The sequence below is a fragment of the Tursiops truncatus genome, chromosome 9 (genome assembly GCF_011762595.2).
Source record: "Tursiops truncatus isolate mTurTru1 chromosome 9, mTurTru1.mat.Y, whole genome shotgun sequence".
Classification (NCBI taxonomy): Eukaryota; Metazoa; Chordata; class Mammalia; order Artiodactyla; family Delphinidae; genus Tursiops; species Tursiops truncatus.
The window spans coordinates 16564309-16580072 of NC_047042.1; the positions used below are offsets into that span (position 1 = coordinate 16564309).

Sequence of the window (15764 nt, forward strand, 5' to 3'; positions counted from 1 at the left end):
ACCTGTAATGATTCCTCCTTCGTTGGTGAACATATGTTTTGCTTGTGACCACTTAAAAGTACGCACGGGTTCACAAATCCACATTTTAACAGACTAATAAATGCTACTAATTATATTTCCTCCCCGAAAGACTGCTACCCACGCAAATGAGAAGTGCTAATCCTCTACAACAGAATTTTAACCAGCAGCTGAACAGCTTGTGAAGGACTCAGCGGATGTACTTCCGAGGAATGGAAGTGACATTTTGAGCATCCGTAATTTACCATTTAAATTAGGGTGCAGTGGTAAATTATAAATTACTTTTTAGGGTCTGTAGTGTTTCCAGGTAGTAAAGAGTTTATCTGTGGTAACTAAATTTTTCTGCTGAACGACAGAAATAGATGGTCATAAAAAATGCTAACAAGTTATTTCCCAGAACCAAATTTTATGCAAAGCAGGCCTGATAATCAAAGGAGAAGCAAATGCTCAGCGAGGTCTGAGTGAGCACCTCTGTTTTGCACAGATCTGCTGTGTCACCAGGGGAAATTGCTTAAACCCCAAGGAGCGCAGGAGGAAGGTGCTTCACCAGTGAGTCAGGAGGCATGGCACTGGTAGACCCCTTAAAAACATGTCATTATTCTGCTGTATCATGATAACTTGTCAGGAGCCTTCAGAGTAGGGAGAAGCAGGAGCCCACCTTTTCTTCAATAGGGCATTTCTCTTTGAGCCAGTGATTCAGCACTTCATCTTTAAAGGCGCCCGTGTTGCCCACTGTGCTTTGCTGAATCTTGGCGATCGTCGTGGCGTCTTTCACGATCTCGATCATTCCTGCGGGAAGATGCAGAGTCTGATGTGAACTGGGGCTGAGTGCCTGACCCGGAGGAGGAATGGCTGTGTCTTTGTTGAGTGGAGGGCAGAGAGCTTTCTTAACCACAGGGTTATTTTCCACGTTTGTGCTGGTGGTTTTCTTAGGAGGAAGAGAAAGAAAAGGAGGCGGATAGGGAAGTTGTGTGGGACCTGCTTTCACTATCCCTGGATGAAAAGAGGAAAGGGTTGGTTTTGAATAAGCAAAAGCATTAATGTGCCGAACACATCCTTCTTCCCTTGGCAACCTTTGCCTTTTCCTTTTTTAAATTTCAGGGTCAAATGGGAATGATGTTCTCTACTTCTCAAATTGGAAACTTGACTAAAAATCGGTTTGACTGAAATTAAAATGTGAAATGTCTGTAAAAGCACCTAAGAGGAGAGTATGGAATAGCTTTGATAATGTAAAGTCTGGGATGGTGAAACAAGTGACAGGTCTTTCCCTCTACTTTGAAATGTTATTTGTGAGAGAGAAGTTTACTGTGCAATGAAAAGAGTGAAAATTTAGCGGTGGAGAAGTCAAGAGGAAGGAACAAGTTCTCACTAAAATCACCTCCATGTACAGTCAGTCACAAGGAGTTGAATCAGGCATTCATATATTTTCAACATGTCCGTATTAAACTGAGTCACATGCACCAGCCTTGGAACATCTTCTTCCTTTTTATATGTATTATGATTGTAAATTTTCTGTTATTAAATGCCAACACTGAAGGGATGATGGCCGCTTGGCATGCGGGATCTTAGTTCCTCAACCAGGGATCGAACCTGTGCCCCCTGCAGTGGAAGTGCAAAGTCTTAACCACTGGACTGCCAGGGAAGTCCCATGGGATGGCGGTCTTTTAAAATAAGACGAGCAGTATATTCATCTTCTGAGGTCCCCACGTACCTATTTTGTCGCCAGTTGAAATGCAACCATATGGCAGGAGGCACAGATCCAAAGATTCAGTCTCCCAAATGGACTCCATGATTCGTAGAATCTGGGCATCAAAACACAAAAACGTTTCCATTATAAATATGTATTATTCTTCTCTGTTAAAAACAACAACAGTCTTCTCTGGTAACACAAAATATTGAAGTGAACATAAAATATGTAAGTAACAAATGTACTTTTATTTATCAACCTGATACTCTAATGTTTCCCTTCCTCGGGAGCCTGTTAATTTCGGTCCCTGAGAGGCACCTTGGGGAAGAGAATAGTTGGATTTCTCTGGGCGTAGGTTTTAGCCATGATTTATCTATTATTCAAATGTTCCTAGTTATGTGTATTTTACCACAATAGAAAAAGTTCCACTCTAACATCTTTACACATTTTTATCCATAAGGCACTCTTGGGCTACAACCAAGGCAACAGTAACGGCAATGATAATGGTAGCTGACATTCACCGAGGACTGTTTTATGTTGATCCTTTTTATTAACCCCCTAGTGTGGGTATGATTACTTTTCCCATTCTTTTTCAGATTCTTTTCCATTATAGGTTATTACAAGATATTGAGTAGAATTCCCTGTGCTGTACAGTAGGTCCTTGTTGTTAATCTATTTTATATATAGTCGTGTGTATCTGTTAATCCCAAACTCCTCATTTATCCCCCCTACCCTTTCCCCTGTGGTAACCGTAAGTTTGTTCTCTATGTCTGTGAGTTTATTTCTGTTTTGTCAATAAGTTCATTTGTATCATATTTTAGATTCCATGGTTTGCCTATTTTAAATAAATCACATGAAATATTAGAAACGGTGTTACTTTACAGTATTAAACTAGGGTATAGAGAATATTACTTTACAAATCTGCAAAGCTAAAGTTTATGTTAGATAATATGAAAATGATCAGCATTGATACCTTCACCATCCATCTTCTGTTCTAGTAATCTGTTCGCCCTTGTTACGTAACTGCATAAATTCTGCAGTCACCTACCTGTTCACCTTCTCCCTCCTTCCTATCACATCATTCACTTCAGTTTGTGTATGTGGATGTGTACCAAAGGTGATGTATCTAAGGAGAGCATCTGAGAGTGTGTGGCTATGTCTGTGGATATGAATAAAGTGGATACTTGGGGGTAAAATAGGCTTCTATTCCATGTTGCCACACTAGGAATGCGTTGTATAAGAAAGAGGTTAGGGCAGGGAAGTGCATCTGGCTATTTGGGAATGCTGGGTATGCATCTCCTCAGGAATGGACAGAACTGTGAGGCTCACTAGATTTCGTATCTAATGGTCCACGGCTATATTCCCCCAGTGAAAACTCTATTATGTCACCTTTGATCACTGTTCATCATACAAAATAGGAGAATGGAACAGGGTCAGTAGAAGGCACTTTTTTAGATCTAGTACAGAATTCTTGTTTCAGATAGCTGAAAAAAAATTCCTTAACAGCGGCGCACCTGTAAAATCAGCATGTCCTGGCGCAGATCGTCGCCGTGTTTAAAGATAATTCCAATTGTTTCATTTGACAGAGCTGTAGGGTCGGCACATTTAAACTCAAGCCACAGGGGCTTTTTCTTGGAGGCCATCACTTTACATTTTTCAATCTGTAAGAAGACAGCCACATGTTTCCCACACACAATTGAAGACACATTGTGGAGATGCACACCCTCTTGCAAAGCATCTCTGTAAACATCTAGGACAAAGTCCCAGTTGGAAAAGGATTTTCAATGATTTGGGTAAAAATGCAGAAGGCATTTTCACCAAATCCAAAAATGCTAGTGAGAGCAAGTTACAACACTTAAACCAGTGGTTCTCAAAGTGTGTTGCAAGGAACCCTAAGCATCTGTGGGGGTGCCTAAGAGGTGTGGCATATCCCATCCTCTGTATACCCCCCTCCCGTAGGACTCTTGTCCCCTCTAACAAAGAGCAATTGTGCTGTTGTTTGTCTATACATATCTGGCCTCCCTCTAAGAATTAGTTTGAAAAAGAAAAAGAGTTCTATTGCTACCATAGTGTCTAAAAATGGTTGTCAAAAATCAGATGCAGTCTAATTCCAGGCCAAATGCAACAAGATGAAATTTAACAGCAATAGATGAGACTCTAGCACTCCGGCACAATGCCTGTCCCCTCCCCCAAACCCCCATAGGTCGAAATAAATTCAAGGTGGGAGAAAGGTGGTTTAGCAGCCACTCATTCAAAAAGAGAAAATCTTAGGAGTTTTAGCCGAAAGTGAATTCACCAAGGGTCAAAAATGTGACGTGGTCTTTAAAAAAACAAACAAACACAATTTGAAGCTGTATTAATATATCATTATTCCTACCAATTTCTGACTTCAAAAGGACAGTGGATAGTGTGTGCTTTTGCTAGAGAGCGAGTTTACTGCTAATTGTATATAAAATTAAACATGGATCAAAGACTTAAATGTGAGATTAAAACTTCTAGGAAAAAATATTTGCTACATTGAATTAGGCAGTGTTTCTCAACTTTGGCACTGCTGACATTTGGGGCTGGATAATTGTTTGTTGCAGCGGGGACTGTCCTGTGTATCGTAGGATATTTAGCAGCACCCCTGGGCTCTACCCACTGGATGCTAGTAGCATTCTCCCGGTTGTAACAATCAAAAATGTCTCTCGGGCTTCCCTGGTGGCGCAGTGGTTGAGAGTCCGCCTGCCGATGCAGGGGACACGGGTTCGTGTCCTGGTCTGGGAGGATCCCACATGCCGCGGAGCGGCTGGGCCCGTGAGCCATGGCTGCTGAGCCTGTGCGTCCGGAGCCTGTGCTCCACAATGGGAGAGGCCGCAACAGTGAGAGGCCCGCGTACCGCAAACAACAAAAACAAAAACAAAAAATGTCTCTGGACGTTACCAAATACCCCTTGGTGGAGGAGGTGGAGGTCCACCCCTGGTTACTGGATGAAGCAAATATTTCTTAGGCCACGAAATTCATGAAGCATAAAAGAAAAAGTGATAAATTGGACTTAATCAGAATTAAAACCTTCTGCCGCAGACTGGGAGAAAATATTTGTAAACTATATGCCTGATAAAGGATTTGTATCCAGAATATATAAATAACTCGTAAATAAGAAGAAGGTGGTAACCTAAATTAAAAGTGAATGGAAGATATGAATAGAAACTTCTCAAAAGAAGATGGAAACTTATCAAAAGCACATGAAAAGATGCTCAGCATCACTAGGGAAATGCAAATAAAAACAACAGTGAAGTACCACTTCATACCCATTTGAATGGCTAAAATTAAGAAGACTGATGATAACAAGTGTTCTCTAGGATGTGGAACAATCAGAACTTGCACACATTGTGGTGGGAAGATAAAATGGCACGGTTGCCATTATAAAATGGAAAACCAGTTTGGCAGTATCTTATAAACACACACGTCCCTTCTGACCCAACGATCTCACTGTTAAATATTTACTCAAAAGGTGAATGGAAAACAAATTGTGGTATAACCATATAAGGGAATATTACTCAGTCATAAAAAGGGACAGATCACTGAGACACACAGCAACATGGATGGATCTTCAGAGCATTATGCTAAGTAAAAGAATCCATATACGAAAACTACATACTGTATGATTCCACTTCATGACATTCTAGAAAGGGCAAAATTACACGATAGAAGACAGATCCGTCATCCGGGATGGAGGATGGAAGGAGGAAGGGACTAACTGCAAAGGGATATGAAAGAATTTTTTCTATAAATTTCTATGGAAATATTCTATATCTTCATTGTGGTGATATGGTTGTATACGTTTGGCAAAACTCCTTGAACTGTACACTTGCAATGGATACATTTTATTGTATACAAATGTTTTCTCAAGAAAGCTGATTTAAAACAAAATGGATGGAAGATTGCCTGGTGTTGAGGTTTTTAGTATCTAGCAATTAGGGAAGGGCTTGATGGAAGCCCATCTGGGGACTTTCCACCTTCCCTGTCTCTCTATAAACGTCAGCTTTTATCCACTAGGCCCAGGAAAGCAGGCAGAGCCATCGTCAAGACATAAAGACCAGGGAGAGACATCAACGCGATACCTACCACCAGGGCTCCTGCTTTCAGTCCAGGGTCATATGGAACTCTGAAGCTTTGGGGGAGATTCAAATTCTGTAGGATTTCAAGCTTTTGCTTAAGTTGGGAAATAACTGTAATTGTCAAATGCACACAAGAGTTACATGAGTTCAAGAAATCACCAATATCATCTCTAACATTTCCTGAGGCCGCAGGTATTGACAACATTCTATATATTTGGTAGGGTGAGGAACAGAAGAAGAGGGGGTAGGTTTCTGTCTTTGAGGAACTAACCATTGAGGGTGGCAGGGTAAGTCAGGCTTCCTGGGAGCAACAGAGCCACGTACACACATTACAACAGGGGACAGAAATATCTGAATATATATGGGATACCCAGACAGTCAGAGGGAGAAGGATGCTTTATGGATAATGGTAAGGAATTACTGTAGTTTTCTTTCCAACGTGTGAAGCTTTAAACTGCCATCTGATTTGGGAAACAGGTATCGGAAGACCATATTAAATGGAATTCGGTTAGGGTTTGGGAAATTCTTTTCAGAAGAGGAAGTTAGGTTGTGTGGAGGCAATATGATAGTCTCAAAATTGTGAAGGCAAAATACATAAATTAAAAATTACTGCCTATTCCCAATAAAGATGTTAAAAAAGAATAAAATTACTGCCTGGGTACCAGACAGACTGGAGGCTGGTACAAATGTTGCTCTTTCTTTCTTACAATAAAAATAAAAGCAAGATTATTATTACCATTATTATTTTTAGAAGAGACCATTATTGGTTTATTGGAAAAGATTCAAAGGCAAAAATGGCAAGTCAAAATATTCAGAAGTTTAAAATACTCGCTGAGTATGCTTGTGAGTGTCCATTATGAGCCATAGTGGTGGATCGAGATATACAAACGTGAATAAGAGATAATTCCTAGCTTCAAGGCTCATACAGTTTAACAGACCAGAAAGATGTGTTAATGAGTTTAATTTAATGCAGTAACAACCAAAACCTATGGGAATACAGATAAAGAGTGATTAACTTTCCTAAAGCAGGGGCTGAGGGACAGGATTTCTTAGGGATAAGAAGACAACATTGGAACACAGAGGAGGTGATATGTATGTTTTTATAGAAAGTACATATATAAAAAAAATATATGTACATATAGCTATATATGATGTATATGTATACATATACACAAAAAATTTAAAATAACTTCTCAATAATTCATTACTTTAAAAGACTGAGGACTTGAAAATTAGATGCATGTATTGAAAGATGGGGAAGAAAAGATATTTGGAAATAACTAATCTTTTTTGTGTGTGCATAGTTGCTCTTGAAAAATACATCTTACATCTGCATAATGCTGTTTTAAGTTTTCAAAGAGTTTAACATCTATTATCATACGTACATCATTAAAATATATATGTAGTTTTAAAAAATATTAACTTGTAAAGGGGGAACTTTAAATTTGCTGACTCCGTGAAGACAGAAGATTAAAAAATGTATCCTTGGCTACCTTGAGGAAGGTGCGACTTGCGTTCCAGAAGGAAGAAGGATCACAGGAACGATGGCATTTGGAGACAAAGGCATTTGGAAAGAGAACCAAGAGAACAGAGCCACCGTACCTTGGGAACTGACGTCATACTTTTCTGCAGAGAGCGATTTAATATCCATGGTGACCTTTTGTAACATGTCAATTACTTGGACTTGCTGGGTGAAGTCGTGCAGCATGGCCGTGCCGCAGCCCCTCAGATAGGCTTCCAGGATCACTGCAAACCTCTGCTGATAGTGTCTGGACTGGGCGATCTCACTTCTCAAGAACCAAAATAAGAAGTGACCAATTCGTTTGTTCTGAGGATGAAACCAGGAAGGTTGCCATTATTACGACTAACGCTCTAGATCTATCAGCCAATTCTCTGTAACTTTTTAAACGTCACGCTCTTATCAAAATGGAAGTACTTACTCTTAAACCACGCTTCAGCAGAAATCTGGCAAGGGCACTGTCATGGTATGGTTCAAATTTCACAGCCTAAAGGAAGAACACATTGGCATTTGTGGGATTGCATTCTCCATTGATTAATCGGGAAACAGGAAAGGGAGAAAAACTGGTGCTCTGCCTTAGTGGGTTTGTATGGATAGGGCGACGAGAATCTGAGCAGTCACTTAAGTTCAATCCTTTCTTTTCAAGGACAGTTTGGGCCAGGGTGAACCACTTGCGGAAGGACCAGGATTGGAAGCCAGAACTCCTGACTCACAATCACGTGCTTTTGATGACTTCAGAGGTGAAGAGGTGAGGGCTTTTGTTCCCATGAAGGCTTACCTGATTTGTTGGAAAGATAGAAGGGAAAGATGGAGATGGCTATAACACATCTATAAAGGTGGAAGGGAAGAAAGGTTGTTGGAAAGAAAATAGACAGTGGGGATATTGTACATGCAGAGAGAGAAATGTTTGTTAGATGTGGAGATCCTAAAAATCCTATAGCTTCTCTTCTCACGTTGTGTGGTTGGCCTCTCACTGGCAAGTCACTGTGCTGCCTCCCAGGTTCTTACTGCAACTGGTCATTACTCCCTGCCATGATGCAGTGCATACAGGGCTATTGGTCTGAAAATCTCTTGTTTTATCTGGTTCCTCAGGTTCAGCAGTGTGTAGTAGTTTTCACATCACTTGGCTAATAACAGAGATAGTCACATAGGTGGCAGCTCTGTGACTGAGGAAAAAGAACCAATGACAAGTGAAAAATAGGGGCTGGACCGAGAACAGGGCCCAGGTGGGTGGCTGTCCCCAGCTCGCCCCCCACCCCCACCCCCGCCCGCTGCAGCCTAGCCAATTAAAAATAAAAAAGAATTAAATCCTGGTGGGTGCATGGGTATTTGTTACACCGGTCTCTACTTTTCTGCAAGTCTGCAATAGTTCATCATTTTAAAAGCAGTAAGACTCACAAAAATTGATTATTAGACATGCACATGTAAAATTATAGGGTAGATGTCATGTATAAGCATAAAGAGAGGTTTAAAATTAAATATCTCAGAGTATCTCCTTTATAAATAGATACGGTCTATCCTGTTTTCCTAAGAAATAAGAGATATTCCCATTCCACTTTATGTTTTAGGGACTGGGGGCGTTTGGGTATGATTTCCAATCCTTACTCTGGTTTTTCAGTTTGGAAATGATCAGAACAATCCTAACTGGATAATATTTCAGTTATCCCCATGCTTTCAAAGGTGAGGTGTGCTCTCATTGGTGCCACGGTAGCTGCAGCTAAGCTCTTCATTCTGAGCCTGTGGCTAGTTAGCCACCAGTAGTCACTTCAGAAATGTTAAGTTTCTAACCCAAACGTGAGTCTTTCTGACATTCTTTGTGTTTCACTTCTGTAAAGATGATGAAGATCTCAACCAGGAGACCATTTTAATTAGGAATGAATGAGTCATTTGGCCATATCTGCAGTGTCTCAAATAGTTTTACAAATGACTACTTCTTCAAATTTAGGACCACAGATTCAATGTTAATATTACTTATTGACCTCTTTCATTTAAACATTTCCAAGAAGAACACTATTCATTTTCCAACTCTGCAAAGTTTACTTGTGAAAATGACAGTGGAAAATAATTCATGATCGCCTTGGGACTTGGAACAGATCTCGTGCAAATTTGTTTCATGTTCTTTTTGTCATGGAGAGCTAGAAAACTGAGGAGACTTTGATTTTTCTAAAATTTTCAGTAGCGTTTATGCCAGCCTCTGAACTCATGGAAGATAAAAATATCGGTTCTATTTGATAGATGAAAGCAAAGGCCAAATATAACGTTTCAAGTATCTGCCTAAGGGGAAGGTGAAGATTCAAAGTTGAGAGTATCCAAAATTCGCATCAGAAAACTTCAGAAACTTCCTATAAATACAGATAATGATTAGACAGTTTGGTGTCCACCAGTCAGCCTGGCTAATCCTAACCATCTCAGATCAAACATCACCTACTCAGAACTGTCCCTGGCTTCCTCAGTCTCAATCAAGTGTCCCCAGCACCCCTGACTCTTTTCTCATAACACTCTGTAGCTTTTCCCCAAAGTGTCTGTCACAACGTGTTACTCAATATCTGCCTGTATGTGTACTCATTTGGTGTCGGTCTTCATGCACCACAAGCTACACTAGGGCAGAGTCCAGCCCTGTTTTGATCACTGCTCTATATCCAGCAACCAGAACCCAGGAAGCATTCAGTCTGTGCTGTTGAATTCATGAATGAACACTTCTGCTCTCTAAAATTGAATTCCCTTCCAAGTCCTTTCCTTCCTCCTGTCAAGCAGCACAATATGATTTGAGAATGGCTATCGTGAGCAAGAGAACTCTTCCTCCTTTCTTTAACGTCCTAAGGAAACCCTTGATAATTTAGTCGAGGGTTTAGCAAATGATTTAGTCTCTCTGGACCCCAAGGAAAGGCATGTGGAGAGCAGTGGACACACAGTACCAGACCTATCTAAAGAGAGCGGCTTTCAAGGTCCCATGCAGATATGAGATGTTACTCTATGAATTGTGATAAAGACAATCAGAGAGTATGACGTTTTTCCTCTAGGACACACTATCCTGACACTGCTGGGTTGATGCCAGATATTGGGACGCAGTGAAAAGAGCAGGGCCAGGAGTCAGACCTCCTGGGTTTGAATTTGACTTTCAAAGTACGTGACCTTGGGCACATTACTTAGCCTCTCTGTGCCTCAGTTTCCTGATATATAAAATGCAAATATTAACTTGACCTCTATCATCGTTGTTGGGAGAGTTAAATGTGATAATACACGAAAAGCATGTAGGTCACCTGCAGCCTTGGCACAAGGGAGCATTCGATAAGTCAAGTCTATCATTGATACAGTAAATGAGAACAAAGTATTCCCACAGGAACGGTTCTCCTAAAAAGCAGAAATATTAATGTCATCAAAATGCTTGTCAACAAGCCCTCAAAGACAGTAAAAAAGTAAGTGGAACAGTTTACTACTTTTTGAGGTAGTTTCATTAGATCTCCTTTGACTGGTCGTGACTCTCTAGACGAGGGGCATTGGAAGACAGCTGAATGGGGCACCTGTGCATATGCAGATAAACCCCTTGAGATGAGTGCATCCCCCTACCTGGACCAGCTGCAGCAGGTAATGTAGCACGTCATCGTCTTCCAAGCTCTCCAGTTTCTGAACTGCAATGGCTCTTACGTTTTCATCCGAAAAGTTGCAGTCCAGGAGTTGCATTGTTAATCCAACATCCAAAGCACTTTGATCCCAGACCTCCCTTCTGGCTAACAGTTGATACGTTTTGGCCACAATTTCTTGCTGTCCCCATTTCACTGAGCTAAAGAGCTTAGGATACGCTTTGGGATCCTTCAGACTTTCATATCTGAAATGCCAGAGCAACTCTTTGTCTTCGGCTGTGAGAGGGTTAAGGGGATCAGTGGCTATGATCGCCTCTAGTTGCTTCCGAAGCTGATTGGGCATTTCTGCTCGAACCCGGTCCCCTTCCGGGTCAGGGGTGGGCCGATGCTTAGGCAAGGCTATGGGGTGACAGTAATTGTCCAGAAGAATGGAGATGGACATTGAGTTCTCCTTGTCCGGGTTGGTGGCAGACGTGAGCTTGTCAGCATTGATGCTGCCATGGTCTTCCGCCTTCCCGGATAGCTGCCACATGTGGAGCACGTACTCCCCGTGGCGCAGGAGGAACCGGTGGTCTATGAGCAGCAGGTTCACGTAATACAGAAGCTGAGCTTTGCCTCTGGACTCGGGACTGGGAGTCTCCGCAGAGGCCTTACCAGACAGAGCTGGAGCTTTGCCGCAGTAGATCTGGAGGTTCAGCAGAGCCCCTTTGGGTAAGTCTTTGATCTTGATACTGAACTCAAGCCACACATTCCACAGCACCTCCTCCGTGAAGGGTTTGGGGCTGGTTCTCCTTTGGCAAAGGACTTGCTGCCCATACTGGATGTTTGCCTCCACAAAAACCGTGAGGTCCGCGTTCCGGGGCAGGACAGGGATATCAATGCCTCTGATTTTTACCCTGAACTTGCGGTCACAGTCCCACAGGGACACGGTGAACACGCTCTCGTGGTCCTTCCCGTGGATGGTCAGCTGCTCGTGGTAGCCGGTGACTCCCGTGCAGTCGTCCACCAGCGGCCACTCTTCCTTCCTCACCTCGTCCAGGGCTGGGTCCGGCGGAGTGTCAAGCACCAGGTGAATCTCTTCCCCGTTCTTGAGGCACTGCCTCACCCACTGGAAGTTTCTGATGGGCGTCTCACCCACCAGGTACTCATCCCGGCCACAGACGCGCAGCACAAAGTCCTGTTCGTTCTGGCTTTCAGGGATATCCATCAGGGACTTCTTCTTGGCCATCTTGGTAAAGAAGCTCTGGAGGATGGTGCCCGGGGTGTCATCGGCTGAGACCTTGATGGTCTGGCTGGTGGTGCTGCGATGAATGACAATGAAGATGTAGTTGTTGGTGATCTTCTTCAGCAGGTACTCGGGGAGGGGCTTGGACGTCACCCAGGGGTGCATGGCGTAGAGCTTGGTGTCGCGGCCGGCCACCTCAGCCATGCGCGGGCTCACCAGGCGGCGGCGTGTGAACTCCAGCTCGTCGTCGTGCACGTTGCTGACGTCGGTGACGTCGTAGCCAATGAGGGCCGTGAGCTGGCGCTGGAAGGCCAGCGTCTCCTCCGAGGGCGCGAGCCTCTGCACCACGTGGATCTGCCCGGGGCTCCGGTGCAGCACCTTCCAGTAGCGCAGGCAGTCCAGGGTCTGCACCACCTGGTACTTGTCGTAGATCTCGTACCACTGCCCCTTCTTCTGGTAGAGCAGGAGGAAGTGGTCGGGGCTGAGCCGGTGGTAGAAGTCGGCGGCCACGCTGGTCTCCAGCGCGCGCAGCCACACCTGGGCCTTCATCTGCTCCACGTTGCCGTGGCCAGCCACGTGCAGCAGCGCCGTTTCGGGGGTCTTGGTGTTGCGCTGGCTGGTGGGCAGCACAAACTCAATGGGGATGAGCTCCATGGAGGACAGGCTGGCCGCCGCGCTGCGTGGCTTCATCCTCCGGCGCCTGCGGCGGTTGTCCTCTCTCAGCACCACGTGCTGTTCATGGTTCTCCAGCTCCATGCCCTCTGCGACCTGGGAGCAGAGAAACAGAGGGCTCGGTCACAGGGCAGGTACTTGCCCTTTATGGTTTCCCGCGAGCTGGCAGAAGGAGAAGGTGTAGACGAATGACAAGGACGTGCGCACGAGGATACCGGGGCTTTGGAGTCGGGGCCCAGGAATCCTGGTCCCCAACACTTAGAATCTGGGGGATGAGCCCTTTAAATAATCTCTGAGCCTGTTTCCTGTCTGTCAAATGGGGTTAGCCGTGCCTCAGAGGGGTGAGTAAGGTGACAGTTAAATGAGGTAATATACTTGTTGAGTATGGGCCATGGGTCGATGGGGATTCAATAATCATTCTCTGTGCTTTCATTGCGTTTGAAAATTGAATTTTAAAAGAGCGAGGTAAAGCACTGATCTCGCACTGTGTCTGACCTGCTGTAGTAGTTCTCAGTGGTAATTGTTGTTAAGCATGCTGAATTGCATGGATGAGTCAGATTATCCAGTTAAAGGATCATGTCCTGGTTTATAAGGTGCAATGTGAGGTGCTGAAAACCCCCCTCTGAAAAGAGGCCTTTGACTTATTTCCTCTTCGTTTAGTCTCATTTGTCTCCTAGGGGACCCAGACACCTTACCCAACTGGCCTCTCAGTCCCTTTTCAAACTTTCTGGATCAGGTATCTCCTCCCTAGTCAACTTCCTGTTTTTGTTTTCTTTTCATTTTTTTCTTTCTTGTTAGGAGAGGTAGTCATTTCATTGATAAAACTCAGAAAGATCAGAATTGGTGAAGTTGCGCTCAAGAACATTTGCAGATATTTAAAACTGTGAATCATGAAATGTGTAAGCATCGTGGCTGTCACTGCTCCGTTAGGGCAGTATCTTAGGGGAGTCCCCAGGGCTGTACTTTCCAAATATGAAATTTCAGATAATTTTAACTTTGTAACCAGTTCATCCCATCTGCCTCTGGAGAAACCACAGGATGGAAGGAAGGACCTGCTTTTGGGCCCCAATCGATTATTTAACTTCTTTTTGCTCTAATATTTTCATCTCTATAACGAGAATTCACCAATTTATTCTCAACAATTTATCCACTGTACCTTCACAAAGCATTTAAGTATAAATGTGACTTATTGCAGTAAGAAACTCTCCAAATAAGGATTGACATGCTAAACATCTTAAAATTGAGATATGAGTAAGGTATTTTGACTTTACTATTTAGTATCCTTTAACATTTTGTAAGATGTTCTAAATAAGAATCAACTAGTGAAACAAAAATTAATGTTTCAGAAAATATTATTTACTTCTTAAAGGACTAATGTTAGTGACACTCATATATACTTATTTCCTTAAGAAATAGTGGAGCATTTGACACATACCAGAAAGGAGAGTTTGATTAAAGGGTAAGAAAGGCAGGTTTCATTAGATCCAAACTTCTGTACTCGGCTTAAACTTACTTCTAAAGTCAGTAGTCCCTCTCTGAAAATATTATGAAGTTACACTTAGTAAACACATGAAATCAACTGTCCCAAAGGACTGTCTCTTACAGCTTAAGACCTTCACTATTTGCTCTTTTGCTACTTTACATAATAACAAAGAAGAGAACTGTAAGTTATGTGAATATTGGCACTAACTTGAAATAAAATAGGTCCAAATTTAGGCAACATGCAAATACACAGCAATCACTTCTGCCTCCATGACATCAAGTAGACTTACAAGATACGAGGTGCAGAAGAAAACTGGCTGACTCAATACTCACTGCTTTCCTTCATGGTTGAGGCTGTGAAGCTTTCTCCTTTTACGAGAAGATGTTAGAAACACTGTTCAGTACACTAATCGCGAAGAGTGCACTTGTAAGAACGTGAAGGCTGCTGACACAGCCCCCCGTGCCCTCCCTCTTCCTCCCAAACAAAAACAAAAAAGGACCGATGCACCTGCAAAGCTATTGCCGGAACCTTGTGGATATCCACACACAGGGGTTGGACTAGACAATGAAACAGACATTCAGTGGCAGTATCATCAGATGAACGACAACAGTTCCAGACACAAATCTTCTGGCTGAGAAGGAAGTGTCACTATGCCGAGTCAGACCCAACAAAGGGCAAAAAATAGAAGGAAGCAATACCTGATAAAGCAGCGGAGGTGATGATGTTGAAGGATCATTTGTTTAATTTCTGAAAACAAAACAAATTCAAACCTACCCAGTGTGCTTCTAAACTCTTCCGCTTTTCTGGGTCTCCCTTCATATCCAGATGCAGAGGAAGTGTTGCAGTTACCAGGAAGGAAGTTTTAACCAAGTTGATTATACGTGTGATTGCTCATTTAAAAAGTGTCAGAAATGCACTTCCTGTTGAAGCACACACAGCCCAGCACGAACGTGAGCTAAGTTGACTATATAGTTTTTACTCTTTGAACTAATTTTGTAAAAAGTGTGAGAGTGGAAATGAATTAAAATGATGTAGAGCTAAATCAAAAATACATTCATGAGACACAAACACACAAAATGTCTTTCTGGCTGGTTCACAGTAGAAGGAAAGGCCTCATAGCCACAATATTAGAGAAACAGCCCGGTGGGAAGATTTTTACTTATATTTTTATTTTTTTAAAACATCTCTATTGGAGTATAATTGCTTTACAATGTTGTGTTAGTCTCTGCTGTATAACAAAGTCAATCAGCTATATGCATACGTATATCCCCATATCCCCTCCCTCTTGCATCTCCTTCCCACCCTCCCTAACCCACGCCTCTAGGTGCTCACAAAGCACCGAGCTGATTCCCCGTGTGATGCAGCTGCTTCCCACTAGCTATCTATTTTACATTTGGTAGTGTGTATATGTCCATGACACTCTCTCATTTCATCCCAGCTTACCCTTCCCCACCCCGTGACCTCAAGTCCATTCTCTAC

The 15764-nt window shown here is 42.9% G+C and overlaps 1 protein-coding gene across 3 annotated transcripts in view; it reads right to left on the reverse strand.

Moving 5' to 3' along the window:
• Positions 1-15113, reverse strand: part of PIK3CG (phosphatidylinositol-4,5-bisphosphate 3-kinase catalytic subunit gamma) — a 36429-nt gene extending 21316 nt beyond the window's left edge. For 2 of the 3 annotated variants that reach the window (XM_019940602.3, XM_073809579.1), the window contains exons 1-8: positions 14984-15113; positions 10892-12898; positions 7746-7811; positions 7408-7633; positions 5813-5916; positions 3220-3366; positions 1730-1820; positions 677-807 (exon numbers count right to left, since the gene is read on the reverse strand). In XM_019940602.3, coding sequence (XP_019796161.1) covers positions 677-807; positions 1730-1820; positions 3220-3366; positions 5813-5916; positions 7408-7633; positions 7746-7811; positions 10892-12886 — 2760 coding nt within the window. In that variant the 5' untranslated portion in view covers positions 12887-12898; positions 14984-15113. Of the gene's footprint in view, positions 1-676; positions 808-1729; positions 1821-3219; positions 3367-5812; positions 5917-7407; positions 7634-7745; positions 7812-10891; positions 12899-14617; positions 14914-14983 lie in introns of those variants that run through there. The other variant, XM_033862895.2, reaches the window with a different exon arrangement.
• Positions 15114-15764: the final 651 nt, after the last annotated feature.